Source organism: Nylanderia fulva, unplaced genomic scaffold, assembly GCF_048542155.1.
Source record: "Nylanderia fulva isolate GAGA-0341 unplaced genomic scaffold, ASM4854215v1 Scaffold20, whole genome shotgun sequence".
In the NCBI taxonomy this organism is placed as follows: Eukaryota; Metazoa; Arthropoda; class Insecta; order Hymenoptera; family Formicidae; genus Nylanderia; species Nylanderia fulva.
Genome location: NW_028190264.1, coordinates 2179072 through 2206547, shown reverse-complemented (window position 1 = coordinate 2206547; position 27476 = coordinate 2179072). Strand labels below are relative to the sequence as shown.

At 38.4% G+C, this 27476-nt stretch overlaps 3 protein-coding genes across 53 annotated transcripts in view; all 3 read left to right on the top strand.

Moving 5' to 3' along the window:
• Window positions 1–7019, top strand: part of Dscam1 (Down syndrome cell adhesion molecule 1) — a 69853-nt gene extending 62834 nt beyond the window's left edge. For all 50 annotated transcript variants that reach the window (XM_085482349.1, XM_085482319.1, XM_085482316.1 and 47 more), the window contains 4 exons: window positions 713–903; window positions 1036–1399; window positions 1827–1884; window positions 3111–7019. In XM_085482349.1, coding sequence (XP_085338475.1) covers window positions 713–903; window positions 1036–1399; window positions 1827–1884; window positions 3111–3195 — 698 coding nt within the window. In that variant the 3' untranslated portion in view covers window positions 3196–7019. The remainder of the gene's footprint in view (window positions 1–712; window positions 904–1035; window positions 1400–1826; window positions 1885–3110) is intronic.
• A 686-nt stretch (window positions 7020–7705) lies between these two features.
• LOC114944064 (uncharacterized) lies at window positions 7706–9189 on the top strand. The gene is made up of 3 exons (XM_029319787.2): window positions 7706–7803; window positions 7927–8003; window positions 8504–9189. Exons 1-3 carry the CDS (start codon window positions 7719–7721, stop codon window positions 8744–8746), a joined length of 405 nt encoding a protein of 134 aa, XP_029175620.1. The 5' UTR covers window positions 7706–7718; the 3' UTR covers window positions 8747–9189.
• Window positions 9190–10307: 1118 nt separating this feature from the next.
• The window catches only part of Tmtc2 (Transmembrane O-mannosyltransferase targeting cadherins 2), a 327382-nt gene continuing 310213 nt past the window's right edge, over window positions 10308–27476 (top strand). Inside the window, exon 1 of one of the 2 annotated variants that reach the window (XM_085482262.1) lies at window positions 10308–10638. In XM_085482262.1, the coding sequence (XP_085338388.1) occupies window positions 10637–10638 (2 nt within the window). In that variant the 5' untranslated portion in view covers window positions 10308–10636. The remainder of the gene's footprint in view (window positions 10639–27476) is intronic. The other variant, XM_085482261.1, reaches the window with a different exon arrangement.

Here is a 27476-nt window from a genome sequence, read left to right as displayed (position 1 = left end):
TGGCACGATTAAGTGTTGCACGTTTTCGCATGCCTGCGCTCCATAGCACGCCGACAAATAACACGAATCACATAGGAAAGAATTTATACCTTTATTTATTACTCATTGTCTTTTTCTGGGATAAAAGGTCTAGAAGAAATATCTCTCTGTGCTCGTCATCGTCATATCGATTTCAGATGTTTTAAATGAATAAAAAGATATTTTTAAAACGATATATTTAGATTTTATTCAGAGATTTGATTTATTGTGTTTATATATAAAATTTTAAATTAATATACATAAATACAATTCCATCGATCAATTAATTTAAAAATAACATTGTTTTATATATTGCGTGATTAATTGATAAGACGACCGGGCGTTATAATAAAAACGAATCTCTATTATTATATTTTTAATATGAGCATGTGAGCAATTATTGAAGATTTAATAATTTAAAGTTGAATGAGAATCGAGGAAAGAAGAAACGTAAAAGTGAGTAAAAAACTGTTTTTGCTCGTTTCAATCTGAATAGAAGTAGCATGTAAAATCAATAGAGGAAAAGATTGCTTAGAATTTTTTTTCGAGTTCTATTTCCAGTCAAGTTAAGCTCAACACAATTGTCATAATTGGAACTTTACACGCGAAAAGCAATCTTTATCATTCAAATCATGTCTCGTAGATTTTTTGTTCATATCAGCAGAGTCTACCCTGGTTGATTGCCCATTTGCAGGTATGGAGGACGAGATCTGCCCTTACGCTACCTTCCACCTTTTGGGATTCCGCGAGGAAATGGATCCGAGCAAGGCCATGCAATTTCAGACCTTCCCTCATCCAGGAAACGGCCATTCCGGCACCATGGGACCACCTGTAGGACATCCAACTAATGCTTCCGCTCACAGTCGTTCTGGATCTCAATCTATGGTACTTTATACCTCTCTTATTTTATTATTTTATTTTTTTTAGGAACAATTTATTTTATAAATTATAAATTTTATAAATATACAATTTATATAATTTATAATTTATAAAAATTGCGATTGATTTCTTTCACAGCCTCGTCAAAATGGTCGCTATTCACGAGTACCATCTCAAGGAGGCGGCAGCGGTACTCACAACGTCTTCTCGCCCGAATACGACGATCCGGCTAATTGCGCTCCCGAGGAAGACCAGTACGGATCGCAGTACGGATCACAATACGGCGCACCTTACGATCATTACGGATCTCGCGGATCAGTCGGACGTCGTAGCGTAGGCTCGGCTCGCAACATTCCCATTTCCGGCTCGCCGGAACCGCCTCCACCGCCACCGAGAAATCACCAGGATCAGAACAACTCCAGCTTCAACGATAGCAAGGAGAGCAATGAGATCAGCGAGGCTGAGTGCGATCGCGATCAGCTTGTCAACCGCAACTACGGCGGTCAGTAGAAAGATTCGTGGGATAGATCGGATAACGAGTAGAACAAGAGGAAGATCATGAAACTGGAGACTCAAAGAGATCCGAACGGAGTCCTCGATTTCCCTCGTTCGGATCTTATTTATGATCCAGGGACATGCTTTCTCTTGAAAAAAAAAGATCTCGTTCCGATTCAGCCCTACTACTACTGATGCTCGTTTTTCATATGCACTAGGCATTGTTAGGCGTACGACGGCTCGCATTATGCGGATCGTATCGCATGGCGAGCGAGTCGTGAATGGAGAAGACTCGCCGCGTGGACTATATGTGTTTATCTCTATATTTTTTTTCAAGTCCTAATCATTTATATAGCTTTCACGAATTGCATGCTACGTGTTGTCGTAGTAGTTTAATCGTTGTGTCAATCGTGCCGTGTGTTTTTCTATTTCAGTGAATGCTCGCGGCAAGGACGGCATGACCACCGAGGAGATGCGTAAACTCATAGAGAGGTCAGTAGAGCGCGAGTGAGCTTGATTAACGGTGTGAACAGACGATTATATACCGTTCTTGCCGATTTTCGCGCAATTTTTGCGCGAGAACGGGGCATTACCGGTATATTATTGCGAGAAAAAAAATTACGCGATGTACTTTCCGAATTGAGCGCCGTTTCACTATCGCTCACTGCGGCTTCGACCGCTATCCGATTCATCTCTATGCGTTCTTCTTCATAGGATTACGCTACCGATCGATCCTCTTGATCCTCGACGTATACCTTTTATTCGGATACTCGAGAGTTTATTCGCACGCGCGATTGAATTATTGGTAACGAATCCGCGGTGGTTCACTAGCGACTTTCGAAGAGAGACCCTCGAATATCTCATCATTTAACTATTTAATATATGTACATCTGATCTTTTCTTGTTTCATGACTAATTACGCAGGAAGCCGTAAGTTCGTTAAACTTAATCACAAATCAGGGTGTACAAACGTTATAAAGATATGTCAAGAGCTTTTGAGATGCGTCCATCATACCACCATTTTTCGCTGATTTTCATCATCCCATTTGAAATTCGGCTATCTGATTTGTTTTGCGACGAGCAGAGTAGACGACCCTTCGAAACGTTGCTTACGGACATGTCTCCAATCGAGAACGCTTACTAATACAACATGTGTTTGCATGTAGCTTTGAATAGTGTCTTGTGTAAACGTGTAACTAATTCGAAAGTAGAATGCGATAGAGTGGTATAAAATACGAGTTTCAAATGCTAATCATATTTCCACCGCAGTTATTAACATGCAGTTATTAACAGCTTGCTATTGTATCACTTGCTTTGAATACGCTTTACCAGCCGCTGACGCTACTAATGACTGATATGCGTCTTCCTACGATCGTCATCTTTATTATTTTACTTATTCATGACATAATTTTATATCGTTGCTGTCATCGCTGCTCTTGCTATTGTTATAACGCATGTTTTCGTCGTATATAAATTCGCATGCAGATCTCTTGTGTAAATTTGTAATTTCTTTACTCTTTGCTGCGCTAAACAGACTCTCCGAATTCGCAGAGTAGGAGTTACTATAACGATGAAGGCAAATGCTTCTATTTTTCTAACATTAAAATTAGGAAAAAGATATCTGCACGCGAGAGTGTTTTGTTAAAGTTGAAGGGAATGAAGGGAATGTGAAAAGTGACGGCGTGGTCGGATATGAAAAATGCAAATTCCTGTTGCAGAAACGAAGCTCCCGGCCGGCAAACCGGCAGCCCCCACGGCGGTCACGGGGGACTCCTCACACCCTACGATACTGTGGCAGTGTAACCTGTAAATCATCATCTTCCGTGATCTTCCGCATCTCTCTCTTTCTGAAAAGCCGGCGGCCGCGAGGAAAGCAGCCGAGAGACGCGGAAATGAAGCGCACGCTAATTCTTCCCCCGGTGCTGTCGTCGGTCCAATTTGCAACGATTTACGATAGAAATTAGACGTCGTCGCGAGTAGATAGATTCGATTACCGTGTAAGGTGTATACGCATGTTGATTATCATCATCGAGATCTCGTGACTACCGGCAAAAAAGATCCGCCTTGCGAAAAAGAAATTGCCTCCTTCGCTCTTACGACCAAATCGCGCGCGATCTTCTCCTTTCTCTCTCTCTCTCTCTCTCTTTATCTATCATAAACCATTTCTTGGCCTTCCATTTTTTCCCTCGTACTTCCTCGAGCATGTTCGTTTAACTATCGATCCTGAGGAAGGCCAACCTTTGAAACTGCCTTGTGTTTTTGATACTTGAATTTTTCGAACCAGTTCGGTCGATTACGCACATCTAAAGGAAGGCCAGACTCAAGACTGTCTGAATCTACTGCCCTTTCGCGAAGGAGGCACAGAGAGATTCGTAAGGTCAACTCATGCTTCGTTCGCAAGTCGTTCGCGAGTCCCGGAGCTCCTCGTACACGTTTAGTTGTGACGGCGACTGAAATTTTTTTATACTGCTCTACAGAGATTTGCGTTTTGACACTTTCTCGATATGAAACGTGACTTAACGATGTGACGTAACTTGCTGATTGATCATCATTGCGTGCTTATTGCGAAATATTTCGATGAAAGAGACGAGATTCTCTGTCGTCGAACGTGTACGCGGGAATTCGAGGCTCGCAGCTGCCGCTGTGAGGCAGTCCTGTAGGAAAGCGAGCACACAACCGGAAGTCGCGTGTTCGCGGACGCCCAGCCGCGGCAGAGACGCGGCCCGGATGATGGTGCTCTCGGCGACGGTGGCTTTAACGGGGGTCTTCTGATATATATCCGGGGTATACAATTCTAGATTACAATCGTCGCAGGAGTTGCATATTTAAACGGGGAGAAAAAAAAACGTATATACGATATATATATATACACGTATACACACCCACACACACCTACATATGAGATTAGTTGGTCGCTTTTTGAGTCATGGTTGTGCCACACTGCCGCTCCCTGCGGGCGTACGAGATATATAGACATACATATACTATATACATATACTGTACGATTTATAATTTCGTAACGAAGGTTGTGTCTGTCCCCACTCTCTCTGTCCCCTTTTTAACGATCGGCGATCTTGAGTATCTCGACGTCGCGGAGAGCAAAGTTGATAGGGTACGTCGTCGCTTCTCATCTTTCGTCATATTGTCGTCGTCGTCGTCGTCCTTTCTAGGTAGAATTCATTTAGATTTTAGACGATCGATTCGAGACATTTACGCGATCGCTCGCTCGAAGAAATAAAATTTCGTATACACATTTAATAAACGCCGATCGACTGTCCGTAGGAAGAACAACGCGGCAAAGCCATCGAGGGAACGCTTCGGTATAAACAGCAGACCAGCCACATATAAATCCAACATATTATATACTACATTATCGCCACGTAACACGCGCTGGTGCGTGCACGCAATACACGCCACACCACACTTGCTGTCGTCCTATATATGATATGATATAAATATTTAGTCCGCTGTAAAACATCTAATTAATCCCCCCCGTGCTAATCTTCTTCGATCGATTTACGACGTACCGATAAGATTCATTCTGATATATCGCGACGATGATCGTTAACAAATGTAAGCGATTCGAGTAATATACAAGCTGATTTAATCGTAGATAGCTCGTAAGACGAGGACAGATGGTCGCGAGAAGGCGTCCTTGTATCTTTGCGACGAGGCGAGAGGTCGGGACGGATCGTTTCCTCAAAAATAAAAAATAAAAAAAAAAAGCGAAATTCTAAGGGATCGATCAGGTTTGTTCTTCGTTGGATCTTCGAATGATGCTTCTTCAACATTCTCGGATTGTGCATCCCGACATCCCGCTACGTCGCGATCATGACGCCGTGTCTCATAGTTCGTTTTTATCACGATACTACTACTTCTAGATATATACATACAAATAATATAAATATATATTATATATATGCTAACTATATATTATACATACGTTGTAAGTAGGTATTTCTAGGTGTCGCATTTGTTTGCTGAGACGATGCACGAGCCGACTCCCAGTTGGGCGACTGGGCGAAGGAGCACCTTTAATTAAGCTTTGAACAAATTATTTTGCATTTATATGTATATTTCTCTATTACTTTAGCCTTAATTTAATTCTCCAATTTATTAGATTTATTTAATTATTTATTGAAGAGATAAAACAGAGAGATTTATTTGGGATATTAATTTTCTCGATGCATCTCGAGGTTGATTGAATTTGTAAATTGTAATTAGTAACATCGTTATCATCTCAAATTGTAATTAGTAACATCGTTTTTATCTACATTATTTCATTGAAGTTAAAAACATGCACAAAGAGTTCTCGTGCTCAAATAAAGGTTCAATAGGGGTGCTTCGTTCTCGTGAGTCGCCTCTGCTTTCGCAGAGGAATTCCTACCCTCTGCCACTCTTAAACTGGCCGCGGCTCGACACGCCGACGCACTTTTACTCATCGATGTGATTTTAAAAGGCTGCGCAAAAAAGCCTCGTGTCTCGTGTATATGTTACGATCGCGCTCTTACCGTAATTAACGTAGCCGTATCGTCCCAAGTCACCCTTTACGACTTATATAGTATCACGTTCTAATCACTTAACTCGCCCCCGCGAAAAAAAATAACTTTGTCGCTTTGAATCGCTTCCGAATTTAACCAGAGCTAATAAATAAGCGTCGGCACAGGCCGACGATATGATTATAATGATAACGATATTAATGCATTCGTATATATATATATATATATATATATATATATATATATATATATATAGTGATGTGATCACGTCCGCGCGCTATTTCGGTCGCGGCTCATCGTTTTGTCTTATATAAGCGAAGTGGACGTCCGCGACGTCGCACAGGTGATAACGTTATGTTAAGCGGTCCAGGGTGCTTGGCAAGAAGCGTTGCTGATGAAACGATTGATCGGCTAAACATTATAAATGTGTTTCGTTTTTTCAGCTGACGAACAATTGATAAGACACAATAACTCGAAGACTGAGAACTTGCGTCCACAGATTGCTTTAATCACACTTCTCGCAATGATTGTTTCATATATTTCTTCGCACACTCTAGCATCTTTTTAAAATTAATAATCAATAATGAATTTGCCATTTATTTTTGTTATACTCTTCTTGCCAAGCACCCTCGAGACCATCGTTCGCTCGTCGCGTGTTCGACGTATATTGTGTGGTAATTCTTTGCAGGATTCGATGTTACTTTTTTGAGAGACGCCGCGAAGCGTGTCGCTCGCTTGTGTATGCTTGATTGATATATGCGTTGAAAGCATTTGGCTGTTCTTTTATACGTACGACGGCGAACGCGGTTCTTCGAGAGCTCGTATACCACCCTTCTCACCTTATTCGTCGCCTGTAAGACTCGAAGCGTTTCCTTTGCGTTCCTTTCTTATCCTTTTTTTCGATCCCCGCATCCGTAACGGAAACGGGATCGCGATGTATTTGTCTGATAATGGAAAAAAAGCATAAAGGGAGAAAACGCGCGCAAAACATCATCCTCCGCATTCGCGGAGAAACTCGAGGACCCGCTCGCAGTGTATCGTTTCCTCTCAATCAGCCACTATTTTATGTTTTTGTACCAAAGTTGTAGCGTCTAACTTTGCGTTAAATAAATAAATCTTAAAACAGTCGCTGACTTGTGTCTTTCTATCTTCAGCTTCATCTGGGTGGAGAGATTTTATCGGATTTTATTTGCGCGAACAAAAATAATTAGACATGCATATATCGATTAAATAATGCATGCTCATGCACTGATTACTTCAATTTATTATTCATACGTTACTTTAATGTATCATAGATTAATTTTATAGCAAAACATTAAAAATATTACGATTATTTTATTTATTAATCACGGTTAAAGTATATAATTTTGATTTGTTCCCTTTTATGAAAAAGGGATATCTTAGGTCGATTCTCGAATGTATCGAATATCGAACGCACTCGCATGTATCGAAGGCCTCTCGAAAGTCTCAAACTAAGTATATAATTATATATTATATTGAATATAATATATTGATAATTATACAGTATATAATTTTCTAATAATTTAAAAATGACATATAATATATAATTGTATACATTATATTAAATATATATATAATACATTTCACTAATAGTTGGAAAAATCAATATTATATATAATAATATTATTTAAAATAATATATGCTCTTATACATTATTTATATATGATTCTAATATATTTCAACAAATATATGTTTTTAAATCTGTTATAAATGATTTAGCGCGCGCTTCTTAAATTCATATCTACAATCGCCTCTCTCTCTCTCTCTCTCTCTCTTCAATCCACGAACGATGACAACTTTACCGGCATGATGTTAGCAACGTATTATCGCGGCGCAGTAGTTCAATGTCGGTTAGCAGGGACGGTTGTTTACACGATGGCGTCCGGCGGTGGTACGTATTTATTTTCTATTTTCTTGCACTTTCGGGCCCCTGTCTGATGATCTGACTCAACGCAGAGTCTCGCACTAATGCAATGTATGATCATTTGCTTGTTTTGCTTTCATGCCATGACAGAGAACGGAACCGAAGAACGAACGGAAGCATCGACGCCGGCTCAACCCATCGCCAATGCAGTGTCCGAGACGACTCATGTAAGTAAATTCCTAACTTCAATTTATCGGCGAAACAATTATTTTGTCTGAGGAATATCAAGAATTCTGCTGAATTAATTTAAGCGCGTTTAGAAAATGCGCGCGTTTGCGGAGCAAAAGTGAGGTTAGGTTGGTGCTCATCATTATCATTTATTATCTGATAGCTGCCGGTTGATTGCAAATCTTGTGTCAAAACCATATTATTATTGCTAATATAGGACACGTTTATACTCTTATCCATTTGTGAAATAATTAAATCAACATTTCTCTCAACTTGCTTGTAACTTGTATAAGTGTATTGAATCTAATTACATTTAACATTGGAGTTAACTAGTAAATTAAATTTAGCTTGTGTATGTTGCTTTAAAGCTAATATTGTGATTCAGGAATCGTTAAATATAGAAGTTGATTGGTTAAAGGTGGCAGGAATCAAAATTATTCAAGACGATAGCTTATAATGTTGCTCATCGATCAATAAATTCTACACATTTTGTTTACAGAAAGTAATAGGAATGGATAAAGATGGCGATATGTCTGGCGTACCAGCAAAGAAATCCCGCGTTGAAGTGCAATCTCTTCCAACCAGACAGTATTTGGACCAGACAGTAGTGCCCATATTGCTACAAGCGTTGTCCTGTTTAGCCAAAGAGAGACCTGCTGATCCTATAAGCTTCCTCGCTGGCTATTTACTTAGAAACAAGAGTCAGTACGATAGCGGCGGATCGCCGCCGACTAGTCAGTGAATGCTTCCCTGTTCATGTGCGCATTTCGTGGTAATATATGAACTTTACTTCCTAAGAACCTCTTTTGATACTTCAAGGATATATTTATATTTGCGTTATGCACATATTATGTGCTTGCGAATTTTTCAAACGAAATGAATTAAATCTTTATTGTAGAGATAATAGGGACTTTTCAGCAAGATAATATTCTGTGAAATGCAAAACATACGTTTACTCAATTTATTTTAAATAAATATTGTTTTTATATAAAAGTAATAGCGATGTCGGAATTAAACCTAATTGCAGTTATAGAATTTATATTAAATTGTTATGAACTCGTAATATGTATTGACAAGAGTTGCCAACTTTTCTATGCAAGCACATAGATAGAGCAAAATTGAAAAATACAATGATGTGGCTTTTATGAAAGGATATCTTAAAAATACATTTAAAAAAAAAGCATATAGACATCTTTGGTTTCCTTTTCTTTGCAAATTTACGGCGTGAAAACGAAAAAGAGAGAAGGGCGGTGAGAAGGGCGGTGAGAAGGGCCGCTGCCATCGATCCAATAAATTGTAATGAACCTTCCGTGCTCGTGTCGATTTTAATTGGAACGGCGATTTAATTGGAGGCAATTAAATGTAATCGCGCAATGAATCGGCGTTAAATTTATCTCGCGCTCCAATAAAATCGATAATTTACATCAGACGTGCAACACTTTCGCGAGCTTTGCCGTGGCGAATAGAGAAAGGAAAAAGGAAGACTGTCTAGACACAGTCGTACACACACAGAGCGCTTGGTTTTATTATTCTTCGTGTCTTATTTCGTCTCTCGCTGCGGTTTTCGTCCCGACGAAAACTCGTCGGTTGGTCTTACCGGGTCTCGCCAGAGTAATTGGGCTCCCTTCAGGTCGTCGGGGTAGCACGAGGAAAAGAAAATCCGTGTATAGCGGCGTCCGATTGTACCGCACGAGCTCTAAACGACGACGCGAGAAGATATCGGGGTAATTTCGTGACCGACAATTCGCACGGCGACATCATCGGACCTGGTCCAATTAACAGCAAGCTATCCTTTTGCTATCCTCGGGCTCTCCTCGTATATCCTCTCGTAGAATCCTCGACCCTTACCCGTACACACGTACATTGATCGCGAACTCTTAGTTCTGTGTTTCGCAGTTCCCTGTTCAGCTCAGGGAGGGTCGACGCGTTTCTGTCGTGATAAGATAAAGGCACTAAGCAGTATTTTTGAAACTTCAGTTTCCTCGTGCAAAGTACTTTACCAGTTATTTGTTCGTCTTAGAAACGTAGAGGCCGTCTCTGGAGACCAAAGCAACAGATCGGATAATATGACGAAATAAAAAAAAAATGATTTAAATATAATATCGATTTTGAATAGGTCTTTCTTTTTGCGGTGATAAAGTAATTTATGCGTTTATTATTATTATTCACCATATCTAATAATTGAAAAAAACCTGTTATTATTTCACAATTATTCCATTTTATGCGCGTGTATGTGTGATATAAATTGCGCTTTTAACATGCAATAAAATGCAGTAAGAATCTGAATTTCACTAGATGAATGGAGGACTGCATTTTAACATTGTATATGCTCGCCCATTGTCAAACTACACACTAATATCGGTTCTGTTTTTGTGTATTCAGAGTGAAATTCCACGTTCACCACTCATTCCCTCAACGGATCCCGAATAAATGCGCAAAAGTGGAAAGTCCATAGTCGCGGCGTACAATACAGAAGTTCGATGCGACTGTTGATGACGCAGCAACACATTCACCTTCACATTTTTTCACTTCCCTGCGCGCGAGAAACGTGCAATAGTTTCCACGTGTTTGTCGAGTTGCTCCTATCTCCTCTCTACATTCCTGCTTGCCGTGCTTTTCCAGCTTCAGAACTATGTAAGTAGCTTTATGCATTGCTAGAACATGAATATACAGAGTGCATCTCGAACCAAACATTTTTTTTTCGATCATGGATATAATGCAGATTTAAGTGACATTTCAGCTTGAAAACGGATTATTTTGAAACAATTATATACAAGTTTGATTTAAAATTTAAGAGATTATTTTATTTAAAAAAACTCTTACGAGAAAATGTTTTACGTTTTTATTAATTTAATTTTCTCTTGTACAGTGCTATTTAAAAAAAAACTAAATTCTGTTTTTCATTTTATATCCATGGTAAAAAATCGTATATCTGAATAGAGATACTCTGTTCCATTGATTGCAACCGGTATAATTTTTGCAAGTTTAATGTTACACGTAATGGAACGCGACGATTGACGCATGATTATCCCTTTATATACAATATATATATATCTGCGTCATCAAATCTCTGTCGAAAATTGAAATTATTCCAATATACATCCTGCATAACCCCAGGTCCAGATATTCCGGATATGAATGTCTGCCTATATTCTCCGTTCTATCCCTGCGTTATTCTCATTGCGAGTCGCACTCTCGATACTCGCATCAAACATCGAACGCCGGATCAGCCAAGTATTTTGTAGCTGTGCCAACAGTGACCGTGATCACGTGTCGCATGTAGAAACGTGCAAACCAAAAGGTAGGTTGATAGGTGGATCCTCGGAGCGTGTCCTCTCTAGAGACACCCCTATTGCGATTTGCCACACACACATATAAGGGTAAACGTGTGCGTCCAGCAAAGAGAGGAGATATAGGATAGGAGAATGGATAACTGTGGGGCTGGCTAGCTAATGGCCGAGCCGTGTCACGATTTTCGTCAGGGCGTGCGCGGGTTCGGAAACCTGCAGGTTCACGCTTGCACGCCCGCACTTGGGAGGACTCGGTCCAATTGGCACGCATATTGGAATTCTATTACCGGGATTACGGGGCCGGTAATTGCTCGGTTTAGCGCAATATCGCACGGCCGTCTGTCCGCGTCGCCAACGCTCCGGGCAGGTCCAGCGCGTGCGGATTAGCCGCGCGCCTAATCGTTGCCCGCGCGCAAGCACGTGATCCCTCGTTACGATCGCCGATTAATTGCTGACGGATGCCGAAAACGTCAATCCCCCGGGTTGCCTCTTACCGTATTGTATCGTCTCTCTTCGAACGGTGGTTCTCTAATAATTATATACTAAACTGTTCGTTGAAATTATTCATCATTTGATTGATTTATTATGGACTTTAAATGCTCATTACTATGGAGAAAATTTTCTCTTAGAATTTACCTTGAAAATCCCCCAATACCCTGATAAAATTTTATGAGTTTCTCTGATTAATATTTATCACAATAACAAATATTAATATGTACATAGTAAAGTTAATCGAACATTTTATATCTTATTACAGCAGATATTAAATATTTTTTTTTATTGCGGTAAAATTAATCAGAGAAACTTTAAATATTTAATCGGAGAAATAATATTGTCTCATAATTACCATGAATTTCAGGGTAAATTCTGAGAGAAAATTCTTTCTGTATTGTATATCGCAAGCACAGATATATAATTGATTTTAAATTGAATAATCATGATATACATATATGAAAGAGATTTGTAAATCTTTAAATTTGTTATTTGTGTGACATAAGGTAAGTTCCGTATCGATATTCCGACGAGATTGCTTTTACAGGAAAATATCCAAGACATCTGCTTTTGGAAGAAGAATTAGTTAATGGATTTAGCAAATTAGTATAAATATAGCTGTGTACTTGCTTCTCTCTATTTCTCTCTCAGCGTTCGATTTCGGTCTGCGTTTCAAATGCGCAGCTTGAGAGCTCAGCGGCTCGAGATGTTTACGATGTACGTCCTTTGTGGAACGCAGTTAGGGAATCGCAATTGCTAAGACGGATCGGGATGGCTTTTGAAAGCTAAGATTGATTAATTAATACAGCGGAATAACGCCGATAATTAAATAATGCCAGTCTCTACATTATTCACGTATTGAATCAAAGGATCGTAATATTCGCGATTAGAGTACTGATAGATGAAAATTATTCTTGTAGCCTTTTCTAGGAATACAATTTAGAGACTATATGTCCTGAGAAAAAAATTGTGAATTAAATCGTTCAATTATTATTTTGTTAATTGAACATATAGAATATTTAAATTAAATATAATATATAACGTGTTTTGACTTAAATACTTATATATATTTAATTAGTAAAATAATAATTAGTTGAACAATTTAGTCAAGTTAACAACTTTTTTCTCAGTGTGAATTTATGAGTATAAGTATTCATTGTGCACACATATAATTACTAGCTGAATAAACTTCACTACTTTAATGTTTCTAAATGAATTTTATGGAGAAAAACTTTTTAAATACTTAACTGTTACAAAAATGTAGAATTTAATAATTTGTACTAGTATAAAATTGTATACGGATTCAATATTATATTTTTAATTAGTACAACGATATCAGGCAATATTACATTGAAAAAAAATTGTTATCTCGACTAAATATCGTTCAACTAAATTATTAGTTTGTTAATTAAACATATATTAGTATTTAAGTCAAATATATATACACGTTTTGTTAGATTTAATATGTTATATGTAATTTAAATATTTCTATATGTTCAATTAAAATAATATTTATAGTTGAACGATTTAATCAAGTTAACAATTTTTTTCAGTGTACATATAATACAATGATAAAAATGAACGTTCAATGCTCATACTGTAATATTCTTTATAGTTTAACATTTCTGTATCAGTTTTTTTTTTTTTCGGGAAATCACCGATTTCTTGATGTGAAATGATTTTTTTTCGAAAGTCGGTCCAAGATAGGATGCGGTGAACAAAATCGCTGACGTTTGTGATCGACCAGTATAAGAATACAAGTCTTAAGAAGCGCGACGGGATTTTTAGAGATTCTCTTCACCGATGCGGCACAGGATTATATATAAAATGTTTCTACATAACTGAGAACTCTCTCCACACCGCAGCTTTTCGCTTTGCCGAGGGTGTCGGGGAAAAATCGCTTACCCGGCAGATTCGTGCTAGCTAAAGCCCTCCTTTCTCTCTCGTATTTTTTTGCCGCTTGAGTTTTATCTGATAACGGCAAAAATATTTTTCGGTCTCGCCCGTGGAAGGTGATACACGATCTTTTGTTGTCACAGCAAAAAGCCGAAGCAATAAATACCGATATGAATTCCGGGCCTCTATATATTTTTACGATTAACTGCATTTCGGATTTCCAACCCCTCGCAGCTATTGCAGTTTGCACACTCATGCGTAAGAATGTATAAAATATTGACATCTAAGGTTTTATTTTTTATTTTAGAAAGCAAACTTTTACATAATTTGTAATTGTTCACAAATTATAATCTCAATATTCCGACATTAATCTGTAAAAAAATGTGGAATATTTATTAGGCGCTTGCGTGTATTTCTCTATATAGAACATTTCGTTGTTCGAGTTTTAAAATGGAACTGTGCGATGCCATCCGAATATTTGAATATTCAAATGACTTGAAAATTCAGATTTATTTTGCAGATGCGTTTCGCTGCGACAAAGAAGGCAAAACGCTTCCGCTCACTTCGATTCAATGCGAGTCGGCGCTTTTGAACGGGTTAATCCACGAAGTGGCATTATTTCCGGCGAGATAGCCACGCTTCCGGCAGGGTCACTTCGTTATCGGGTAACGCGCGCAGTCAACAATCGCTACTTTCACGAGGGTGCAACGCGCCGGCAAAACTTAAATATTTGTCGGAGATTATATTCATACTCTCTCTCTTTCTCTTTCCCTGGCGACGGGGATTCGCGGGTCGACTTTTTAATCAGTTTGTCGACGTTCTCTCCGTTCCACCGAATTATCCCGCGGGCCTGCCACAGATTTTCATTTCAGATCTGGCTGCGGTACTTTCTGCGCGGACCCTCCGCGAAAGAGAAAATAAAAGCTTCCCTCCGTTCCCTATCTCCGCCTCCTGATTTCTTGATTTCAATCTGTTTGACGGTCCCGTGGTCGCTCCAGCGTATGGCGACGACAGCGTCTGGGCCCGAAGAGACAACAGAGAGACAGAACCCGAAAGAGACGTACGTTATCAGGTCGCGGCATCGTTCGGGAACATCCCCTAACTTCATCTTATTTCTTCGTCCACGCGTGTCCAGGTCGAGTCCTCCAGATTTGTTTCGGTACCCTCCTCGAAAGACCCCTCGAAGATCCGTTCGAGCAGTAATTGCAGGAATCAGTCATGTTACCTCCTGGCGAAACGGTCTATCTGCCGGAACATCTCCGCGATGTCGATCTCTAATTTCCTTCGGGCGATATCAGACCGCCGTCTTATTTGTGCGATTCATTCTTGTGTTTATTTTATAGGAAAATTTCTGAAATACGTGACATTTTTCGATATACGTGACACTTTGATTATAGTAATACGTTCTTTGAATTTTAATAAAAATATATATATTTTTCCAGGAAGAATATAACAATTTATTCCTCAATTTTGTCAAAGAAAATGAATTTTATTTTACATAAAAACTATTTAACTTACGATTGAATTTGCACGACTTGTTTAATTAATTTTGACTACATATAAACGAGTTAAAAGCATGATTTATAAATATCGTCTTTTTAAGTATCTAAAATCGATACGTACTCTCTGTATCGCGAAATAATGGTTCGTGATTATGACTGGGAATATATTTCAAAAGTACATATACACACACAGGCGCGCACACACGTACACAAACACACTTGTGCCATCGCAGCGAGTTATTATTACCCGATCGCGAGACCGTAAAATTCGATCTTACGAACAAAACTGCGATCGGCGGTGGGACTTTCGGAAACACGGGCGAGCCATGAGATGTTCTCGGGTGGCGTCTAATGGCTGGAACTTTATCGGAAATAAATATTTTTTGCTCTTCTGTGCAGCGCATCCCGCCATTATGGCAAGAGCGCGGTTAGTAAGGCGATATCGGCATCGCCTGCGCAGCCCTGCATCGATTCGATGAAACATACCCACGAAACATTACCTTTCTTTTAATGGAGCTTAATGCACAGATCCACCCCGTGCGCTTCGACTTTCGATCGCGGAGCAGAGAGAGAGAGAGAGAGTCCCTTTTCGCCCTTCCCATCCTTTATCGTCTTCCCTCCAGCAGCAGGTCGACGTCTCTCGGCAAAGCGCTTAATCCTCCAACGAGTCGAAAACCCCCGACGGTATTACCGCAAACGTTGATTTGTGGCCGCAATAGCGACATTATTTATAATTTGCGGGTATTAATAGCCTGGCTTGTATCCCTTGCGTATAGCATCTACCCTTCCTCTTTCATTTTTGCCTTCGTCTTTCCAGTTTTTCCTCTTTTTTTTTTTATGGGAACAATATCGATTATAGAACGAAAGATTATTAAACATGTTGATATAAAAAGATTTGGTCTTGCTTTACAATATTTTTTAAAATAAAAATTATGAATTGTTTTTCAAATACTTTTATTAATATTGTTTCGGATACATTAAGTTTAAATTTAAGTAATAATATATGTGATATCAATTAATATTAATACGGTTGTTATAATATATTTTAAAAATAGCCAGGATATATTTGATTTAATAAATCAAGAACACGTGAAATACACACATATATATTATAGTACATAATACATATTTATATGATAATACAGTTCTGTGATAGAAATACCATTAATATTATAATAATCTAATAATTCATTTACATAAACAGTACACAAATTTAATAAAAAATAAATATATTATAATAATATAAATTTACATGTACATACATATGTATGTGTGTGTGTATTTTGCAAAACGTAGCACTGTACCATTACATAATTCATTTACTTCGGCATTTGAATGATTAAAAAATTCAACGTGTTCACTATGATTATAATAATTATTCGTTTCTTGTCGTTCACTCGATCGTGGACGGTCTTTAGACTGCATTTTAAATCCGGAAACTTCTTGCATATGTATGAGTCGCTGCATTCCTTTTTTTTTTGTTCCTGTTTTCCGTTGCATCCCTCGTCTTCTCTTCTCGCGACAGCAACGAAAGCGGGGAGAATATCGAAACGATGGAAAACCACGCGGTATACCTGCGAGCGCAGAGTCTCCGAATACGTTATTTCTTCGGACTGTTATTTTCACAGTAGAATCTATGCGGATATACGGCGCATAGATAACGGAATCAGATTGCTGCTGTGCCATCCCTTTACCACGGAATAATGTCTTACTGTCGTATAACTCACTACTAGCGGACCGATATTTTTGTCCGAAGGCTTTCGATGCCTCGGCTGTGCAATTCCTTTTCTACTTACGCCTATTGCTCGAGCACTCGACAAATTGCGCGAATCTTCATGTTCTTTTTCTAAAAATAAAGCATGATCATTTTTACATTTAATTATATGTTTTATATTTACTTGTATCATAAATATATACGAAAGAATTATCGATCAGCTGTTCCGGAATAAATGGTAAAAACAGATATACTATATATAACTGTTTTATCGAATTATTGAGAAGTGCGTCATTTTATTATTAAATATACCCCAGTTGTTCCGGCATTTCGATAGACGCGTTTAAACATTTAAAGTTAAGTCTATTGCATCTTGTAAAATTAACGATTCCGGTAATGAAAATGGCTGTTGCTTCGCTTTTGCCTTTCTTCCTCAATGTATTTCGCAACACCGAGCTGAGAGTGCCAGTCTTCTGTCACATTGCAAACGACCAAAACAAATTAGCGGATATAATGTAATTGCACGGCACCAATTTATTTCCGCTGCGCGGCGAAGCGCAACTTCGCGTTTCGGGCCGTTCTGCCGTAAATGAAATTAAGATTAGCGCGAAACAGAAAATAATCGTACGCGAAGATAACGAGGCGATCACATCTTCGCGAGTTTGTAGGTGAAACGTCAGAAGGAAAAATGAGCTCGATAAAATCTTTTGCCTATAATATTGCGAACCGGAAACGATTGATCTTGATTGAATTGTACATTCAGAATTGATTTCCTGTCGATATCCACTGCATTCGCTTTTCCTGACATTCAGATTAAATAACGTGATCTGTTTTCCTTATTCTACATGCTCTGACTGCGTCTTTTCTATCGACAAATTCTTTGACGAATATCGAATGGATGATTCTTTGTGATTTGTGAATATGTTCCTTTTTTCATATGTATTTTTTTTTTTTTTTTTTTTTGTAAATGTTCATTATCTGACTATTGTATTGCGATTAAAGATGAAAAATAGTATTGTATATATTTCTTTCAAAGCAACGTATTTATTTCAGTTAGAAGAATAGAGAGAGAGAGAGAGAGAGAAGACATTATAAGACATTACGAAGTAACAAAGTTTCATGCAATTTTCACAAAATTTCCAAGCAACCCCCGAACATTTAATTTAACTCGAGAGCTGTTAAAAATACTCGAAGAAATTACCATTGCTTCTTTCGGACGCAATTTGTTTCAACTCGCGGTAAAAGTACTTCCATCATTCGAGGTACGGACGCTTTTAGAGCGCGATTCTCGAGAATCCCAGAAAAATCGCGGAACGTTAAATGAATTGAAATTTATAATGTTCTCGAAGAGATTAAACGGAAATGCCCAGAAGCGAATCGAAGATGTTTACGGGATTCGACGCGACGCGCAACCGAGTCAGACCGCGAATTGGAATTCTCTACCTAATAAATCACCGTTATATATGTGCGAGCACGACGACGCGACGTATTCACAAGGCTCTCTCTCTCTCTCGCCATTTCCCTATCCCGATATTCATTGCCCGGCATGAGCCATGTCTGGTTATGGACTTGCTCGGGAAAAGCCAATACTGTTTCACGTAGAGACGTGCGTACGGGACGAGACGTGAAAATCGACAAATTAAAATTTTTTTCAAGTATCGACTCTAGGAAAGAAATGCGTTAAGGGAATGCTGACAATGACTGTTTTACCGACTTTGAGTTTAAGGGCTTTTCCTTTTATATGTTATACTCTGATTGAAAAATTTTTCACAAATAAAGCACTGATAATAATGACCGGGGAGCGCTGTAATTTCGTATAAAAAAACAATAAAAGTTAAAAAATTACAGTTTTTTATCGGCCTCTTGCATCAGCTTATAACAATACTTATTTAATACAAAAGTTCTGCAATTTATTTGTGTACAAAATATGGCGCTCCCAACAGAGATGACATGAAAGAATAATACAGAAGTAATAAAAATGAGATTAAAAGCCTGTATCAAAAGATTCGTACTTGAATTAATTATCTTTTTCAATCTGTATATTCAATAATAAAAAGTGAACCCGACCTAATTTAAAATCGATAAAATAGAACTACGGCAGCATCCCCTTAAATGTAAAAATAATTTCGATTGTGTAAGTTTTGTCAGGAAAAAAAGTCGATTTCTCTATTCCATTGATCTTGGATCTATATGGAATCGAGCTCAATTGGATTACTTCGAATCGTCGGTGAATTTCGTCGATGCGTAAAAAAGTAGAGTGCATCGACGCAATTATGACGCACGATTTTCGCTACTCCATTTTCGCTTCCATTATCACACTTTTTCGGCATTTAATAAATTAACTACCAATTAGCTTCGCTCGCGATCTCCACTCATCAGTTGCAATTTATGCGCAATTGAACGAAGAGCCTGCTTATCGAATATATGTCACGTACGTTTAATTTTTTTAATACCATAATACATTTTAATCACAACTGCATATAGAAACGTATTCAAATATAAATTTTAATTTCAGATAAATAATTCATAAATAAATAAATAATTTTTTATTGGAAATAATTTTACGTAAAATTCGAACAAACATATAGAAGGAATTGAGCGGTTTAATAATTCGAAGCAGTTGTAATTGCGAATTATAATTATAAATATTCCATATATAAATCAAGGAATCTTTCCCATCACGTATAAATATAAATAACGCCGTGTCTCGGTTCTGGAACGTTTTTCACAGCCTATCCGCTCGCAAAATCGCGTTTGGGACACTCCGAAGAGAAACTCGTAAACCATGCGAAACGACGGCCGTGTTTCTTGCTTCGTCATTCCCTCGACACCAACCCCTGCCAACCGTTGTTGTCGACATTCTGATTCGCCGTTAAAGATGGCCTGGCACTATCTTAATGGATATCTAGCCGGTTTTCCGGATTCCGTGCTACAACACACGCGGTACCCTTCGAAGCTTCTCCCCATCCCCGATCGTTGACGAGTGAAAATCTCTTGGACCGAACCAATTCCTGGATAACAAATTGCGTCGGGAAAATAGAGGTAGGTACGGGGAAATTTGCATCGTCTCGCGTGATTTAGATATAATGCGTCTGTATCTCCGATTAGCCGATTGTCATTGCCGGATAGAGAATTACTCGAATTTTAAATACTTGTCTGACAAGCGCTGCAGTGCTGTTATTATTACCCATTTTCCGCGTCTATTTTTGTGCGATCAAAATTTCCGATATCGGCCCGGATGATATGATTTCGATATTTAATCTCCGTTAATAATATATACACACATACATATACATATATACGTATATGTACTTATAAAGAAAGCTGGGATGTAGATTTGCGACTTAAGAATTTGTAATTCAAAACTAATGCCTCCAAGCACAAGAGTCCTTTCAATTTTGAAATTTCCTTTAATTTATATTATAAAATCAGCACATATGATTTTCGAGACGAATTAGTGAGCGAAAGTTAACAAATTAAAAGTTAGTATTTTTTCATATATATATATATACACTTAGAAAATTAATTATCAATTAATAAAATAAAATATATAATTGCGTAAGTTCTAAAAATACTTTACCGTTCGTGTTTAATCGTTCGGGGGAAGATCGAGCAATAAAAAAAATAATGAATCGACTTTCACAAATATACGTAAGAGGCGACATTATTGCGATTGAATTGTTTCGAGGAAAGGCTCGAATCGGGGCGGTTGTACCTACGCGACGGTGTCGTCGATGACGACATGTAGGGATAACGTCGGGTGATTTCATCCATGATAGGTATATACCTTTTATCCGCTATGCAGAACGGCCGTATTAAAATGTAAATGCGCGGTAGCTAGTTATTATGCGGAGCGGCCGATGCGATCTCCACTGGCGGCGATGCGACCCCGGTCGTCCTCGTGTGTGCCTCGTACTACACCCTCGTCGTCATCCTCGTAAACACCCGATAATGGTGAAACCGTGTAGCCGGCTATACGGCGCTATGCGAACGTTCTGAGGAGCGAAAGGTGACAGAAGGTATGGGATTTCTGATCGCGCGATCCAAAAAAATCCAATATATCCTGTATATTTTTTTTATGGGTGTAATTCTTGGAGCACAGCTGGTTTATTTTAATATATTCTGAGATTTCAACCTTAAATAGAGAGGTAGTATTTTTATTTTATTATTAAAATGTTAAAACTATATGTTAAGTGTCTATAATAAACATATAAATACATACAATACACATATACTATAGTAGATACAATACACATATACTTTGACGAGAGAGATATATATTCGCATATGTTATTGTTGCGAACTTGTTCGCGAACGATTTAGTTTCGTCTGTAAAGACGATTCTCGTGTCAGATTCGTTAAAACTATCAGTGTCCGTTGAAAAGAACGCCGTTATGCTATCCGGTGCTAAATGCTTTATCTGTTCTGAATGTGCTGAACGAGGAGTTGCGTTTCTGAAAGGTTTGTGTTGTGCAAAATCAAATTTTCGTACACTGCGTTTTACGCGTTAAGTGCGAGAGGGGGATCGATGTTACACGGGCGACGGTACGTAACAACAGCCATTGTAAAGATATATTATCCGCCGTTGAATTTGCTCGTAGTGTGCCGATACGGTCGTCGAGAAAAACGTTCCAACACCAACGGCTTTTTCCGGCAGACCGACTTCCTACATTGTACGGTGTCGCATTGGGGAGATTAACGGAAAACGTTCTCCCTTCGGAAAACGAATGTGCGCGTTTAGGTATCCAGAGTGTTTCTAAAAGACCACAGTCTTAATTTTAAAGACAATAATTCACAAAAAATCTAGATCAGGTGTTTTGTTAATTAAAAACAATATAGATACTTCTGTGTTAAGATCCAATAATTTTTTTTCGTGGAAAACATGGACAATCTATCAGGTACTTAATTAAATTTTATAAGGAAAACGTTCTCCCTTCGGAAAACGAATGTGCGCGTTTAGGTATCCAGAGTGTTTCTAAAAGACCGCAGTCTTAATTTTAAAGACAATAATTCACAAAAAATCTAGATCGGTGTTTTGTTAATTAAAAAAAAATATAGATACTTCTGTGTTAAGATCCAATAATTTTTTTCGTGGAAAACATGGACAATCTATCAAGTACTCAAATTTTATACGTTATATATACGGTGTTGGCGCGTGGATTGATAATTTTGCAAAGATAATAGATATCATATTACAATGAAAAAAAATTTTTTTGCTCGCGATATTATCGCTGTTTTATTTGTACATTATTTTCTGAATGATATATTCCTCAAAGTTTCCATATAATAAAATCCCTCCCACGCGGCATCTCTCTCTCGTGTCTGCTTCTGCTTTACTCCCCAATCTCCTGTATTCCGGGTGCACAGGGTGCGTCGAAGCAACGCGTGACGACGCAGCGCTCCGACCGCGAGAGAGGAAGTTGGTCGGGGAATGCAAGACCGAGGGTGCAGCGCGAACGTGAGGGAGCGGGTGAGCACATAGCAGGGTTTGAGTAACTGCAAACAGCAAATACCATCAGGTAGCGGCGCATAGCTTCCCTTTCTTCCTCTCTCCGTATTCAGCTTGTATCTACATACATATCGGCAAGCGAGATACACCGCGAGTGAAATCCGTAAGCAGGAAGGCCGGCTAACGTTCCGCGTCGATATTTGACGATCATTGGACCATGCATCCGCGAAAATGGGCTAATCAACTATGTGTTACGGATCCTTGGTGAGTTTCCGACCGCTAAGGCCGTGGGAAACTTTGTTATACCAGTCGGGCTAATGAACCTGAATAGCCAGGTTGATCTGCCAGAGAGCAAAGGGCGCAAAGGGTTTCTCTCGTGGAAGAAAACGAGAGGTGGTTAGAGACAAAAAGGAAGAGAGAGAGAGAGAGAGAGGATAAACGACAAGGTTACAAAGTAGCCTTGACTAACGCCAAGCCCGCAGGTCGGGTTGCTTTATCAAAGGTCAAAGGACATATTTCTGAGGACGATGGTATCGCGTAAGAACATTTTTATGGCACGGTATCGTTTGAGGAGCTATCCGCTTCTCTCGGCGACGTGTATGTAAATATATCCGCTTAATAACTGAGACGTTATTTACTCGCGAAGTAACGGAAGCTACAACGAATTTTTCTGGCATAGCCCGAAGACGCGAATTATTGGAATATCCCAATGGAAGTTTTATGGGAGATTTGCCAACGGGGAGAGACGCATAAAGATCGGCGAATTATGATGATAACGTTCCCCAGGATAATTTCGTCGGGTTCCTAATCGTGATACTTCTTAATGCGATCTAGGGTTTCCTTCGACTTGATAGCTTCGAATACGATCGTTTAAGCAAATCTGCTTTTCACGAGGAGCAAATTTGATGATAGCTGTTGTCATGTATTTAGTTGACTATGATTGATAAAATTATATATATATATATGAGTCTTGTACACGAGCTTTTATATATATATATATCTGCGCACGGGTAGAAAAATAAAATATAAAATATAAAATATAAAACCCTACATCATGTATTTTATTATAAAAATACGTTTTTATAAAAAAAAACGCTCTTTCAATAGATTATGAAGTCTGTGCTATATTTGGGACAGATTTTTGTAAAATTCGAGGTTTATGTTCGAATGTCAAATAATTTGTTTCATTGATAATCTTTCCTATATATATTTTTCTTCTCTTTGACTGCGATATTGTCGATACGCTGATGCAAAGCTTCATGCTTTTTAATTACCATTTCAGATAATAAAAATGACTAGTTATAAAGCTAAAAAGGTAAAAAAGATATTTAAAAAAAAAACTGGTACAGCATTACACGATATTTAGAAGAAAAAAGCAGCAAAGGATTATTTTGTCATGGATTATTATTACTCTTTTGACAGATTACATTTAATGAAAATTTCAATTTAATAACATCTATAATTTCCTCAAATATTCAATATTTAACTAAAAACTAATTCTATAAATTAATGAATTCTACTATATGAAGCAAGAATGTGACATTCTAATTATGGTACTATACGTATATATTAGAGTAAATTAGCGTAATCGTTCGAAAAAATGTTAGACCTCAAAGCGCGCGTTCGACTAAATCGCACATTCCATTAGAGCGGAAAATTCAAAAGCCAATGTAGGTTACTCGATATAAGTCGCTCGTTACAATGGCCTACTTCGCGGCGAAAGGTAAGGTTGATCGAGTCAATGATGCGACTAATCGGAAAAAACTCTATTTTTTTCTATTGTCAGTCTCTGTCAATATCGGTGCAACATGCACATATAAGTAACGTTGTTCGAACGACGCTACTTGTTACGAGAGAATCGATGTTTCGATATTCTATATGAAAAATATATTATGTCACGAGCTATTATTAATATGTTACATTTTTACCGAGTATATAAATTGGCGGTAAAGATTATTTCTTCCGTGTTAAAAATAACGCGAGTTTACGTGGTCGTCGTTTATTAACATGCAATCTTTAATCTTAAATTCTTAAACATTTTTTTTTTATTCTCTCTTTTAATTAACACATAGTGCGCAGTGTCTCAGAAACCTTTCTTTATTAGAAAAAATTTCTTGTTAGTAAAATTTTACTTTATGAATCACACTTAACAAAATTTTACAAAAGAGAACTTAAGGGATTATTTCTATTAGCTTTTTACTTTATTTTTCTCATAAAGCATAATAAAGGGGGATTGTCTGAGAACAATATTTAAAAAACTATAGCCGTATATTAATTAAAAATTAAATAAGAAATATGTATAAAAAAGCAATATATTTTAAATATTGTTTTATCCTTTTATTTCCGTGAATTGCAGCCCTTTACTTTGAATATGAATTTTAATATCTCGCACAAAGACACACAGAGTCGCGGGTTTCTTCTCGATCCTGTAATCCTCGAGAACTGTAACTTTGCACTCGAGCCTCAATTAATACCGACTTAATTGTTCGACAAAATTCTTCGCCGTCGCACGAAAAAGAGAGAAAGGGAAAGCTTCTGTGTCCGGCTCTCAGCTGGCTCTCCCGATGGTCTCGCGATCCCGCGTTTCATACATATTTCGAGCGACAACGCGGCAAAGGGAGCGTATTCCGCCGCTCTGGGATATCGCAGCACCGCTAAATATTCGAATCGCCATTCGCGATACAAGAGATTATTAAAATATTTAAACGAGCCCGTCGACCGGTCGTTACGATGGGCGGTCTGCGAGGGAGAAGGTAGGATACTCTTCTCTCCGCGAGGTTCTCAATTAAATGCTAACGAGCGAAGAGCTCTTTCCACCTGAATACTGTTTCGCTGGAGGCTGCAGCAGTCACCTAACCCGTCCCTCTTTTTCCCTCCCTCGCGTTTGCACCCTCTCTCTCTCTCTCTCTCATGTCGCTTCCCACCCTCACCCTTTCTCCCGCACCTTTTACGCGACGACATTGTTTTAACGAGACTGGGAACGTGCAATTTGTTCGTCCCGCGCCTGGTCTATGGCAAGAGAGCTGTACTCGGCCGCTGCATTCTCGCACTATGCTTCTCTCTCTCTCTCTCTTTTCCACCCTCGGACTCTCTCCTATGCGTTCGCAAAATCCGTTCTACTTGTTCGCAACGACGCGTTCTTTTACGCACATGCATAGGCGCGTCGCATCATCCCGCTGTCACGTCGTCGTACGAGGATGTTGCTCCGGTGCGAAATAATTTTTTTTTTTTTTCTTTTTTTCAAAGACGCAAACGCGCGCGTTGCACCGTTGCACTTGTTATGAGTCTCTCGACGCGCCGGCCGCGAAATTGCGAATAAAATTACGGTCTGGTTTGGAGAACGCGGCTTCGTTAGTGCCTCCACGCGACCTCATCGAGGATGGAAAAATACGGAAAAATATGTACGTCGTCATTTAGCCGCAGCGTAATCCCGTTAAGTGCGTTTTATCCTCTACAGGAATGTGTAAAATTTTCGAGTTATTATCATCCAGCATTATTGTTTAACGTGCGAACTAAGTGCACACGAGGATTAAAATAAAGACTTTCATATGTAATACATATACAATAATAATAACGATTTTACCTTTAACTATAAATTAATGAACAAAAACTTATATATATCGTTTTATTTTTGCTAATTTATATATTCTGTGACATACATATATTTGTCGCAAATTTTCTATTTTTGACGAAATTTCGCAGCTTCAGTTTTCATAAAGCTTTCTCGTTTGATAAACTTAAAAAGGCTACAGTTCTTTGTGTGAATGAAAATTATATTTCACAATCCTCGATATTCATATATTATGTATCGAGGTAAGTGGCATTCGCTTCATTTGTCAAATATAATATAATCCGTGCTTCATTAATGCGTGGGAGGATATCTCCCACTTTTTTATACGACTGCTACGTTCATTATTAAAATCCAGGACACAGATTAAAACGGCTGATGAATAATTCAGCCGAATTATAAAGAGTATCGACGACGCCGCGAAATTTTCCGGCTACGCGAAATTAAGCTACGCGCGTCGATTTCGCATTGTGATGTAAATGTTCCCGGGCATTGATCATAGACGACGTTTACGCAATACATGTTGGCGTAGATGTATATGTGTGTTTCCGAGCGCGTGTCTATGTTCCAATATCGTGAGAACGCAACGGAACTTTTCTCGTAAAAGTCTTTATAAGATTTCTTGTAAAGGTTCCCAACTTTTCCACCGCCTCTGATACTTATGTATATTTATGCATTATTTATCATAATGTATCTCGCGCAGTTTATGTATATTTCTGTTACCCGTAAAGCCTCCCTCCGTGAGCGAGAGAAAAAAAGAAGGACATCCGCGCAGCTACCGTTTTTCTCGGCGAACTCGCGCGCTTCGTGACGACGAAACTTTGTCACCATCGCAAAAATCACGTAATTACAATCGCGAGTACGCAAAGTTTTGCACCCGCAAAATTTCATCTTATAGTTATCTCGAAGTTGCCTTAAACTAGTTATATACATTATTAGGTATATATAAGCATTTTTTCGTCCTAGATAAACTATTTTTTATATACCTATTTTGCATGTATCTTTTTTTATTAAAAACGAGAGAGAGAGAGAGAGAGAGAGAGTACAGAATTACAAAAGAAAAGGAATTTTGTTTATTAACAGTTTATGAATTATTTTTCGTGCAATTTTTGATAATCTTAAAGTAGTTTAATCTCTTAAAGGAGTGCTATGCGTAATGCATTCTACTTGTCAAAGTTTTATGCGATAGATTACAACGAATAAAAATTCCGAAGATACTTTACCGAGCGAAATTCTTTTAATTTAAGACCCCTCGGACATTCGTGAAACTTCTAAGCTGTCGTCTCGTCTTCTCTGACAGATTTCCCCGGCATTAGCTGCGACCTTGGAATGCAGCGGATTATGAGAATATCTCCGCGACGAGAGAAGAAGCCCGTTTTCCTCTTCTCTCTATCTCATATATCTCCCATTCTAAAATTGAAAAAAATGCAATCTCCGACTTGCCGGCATTTTTACTCCCCGAGAAGCAACGCAAGTTTCTCCAACGGCAAAAAATTCATAAACCCTTATATTTACGCGCCAAATAAAAAAACAGCATTTGTTTCTTATGCGTGGAATTCGG

Excerpts from the sequence above, each read along its gene's own strand:
- LOC114944064 (XM_029319787.2), top strand. The coding sequence starts at position 7,719 with ATGATGTTAGCAACGTATTATCGCGGCGCAGTAGTTCAATGTCGGTTA. Across the intron at positions 7,804-7,926 it reads CACGATGGCGTCCGGCGGTG|AGAACGGAACCGAAGAACGA; the intron begins GTACGTATTTAT and ends ATGCCATGACAG. Across the intron at positions 8,004-8,503 it reads CAGTGTCCGAGACGACTCAT|AAAGTAATAGGAATGGATAA; the intron begins GTAAGTAAATTC and ends TTTTGTTTACAG.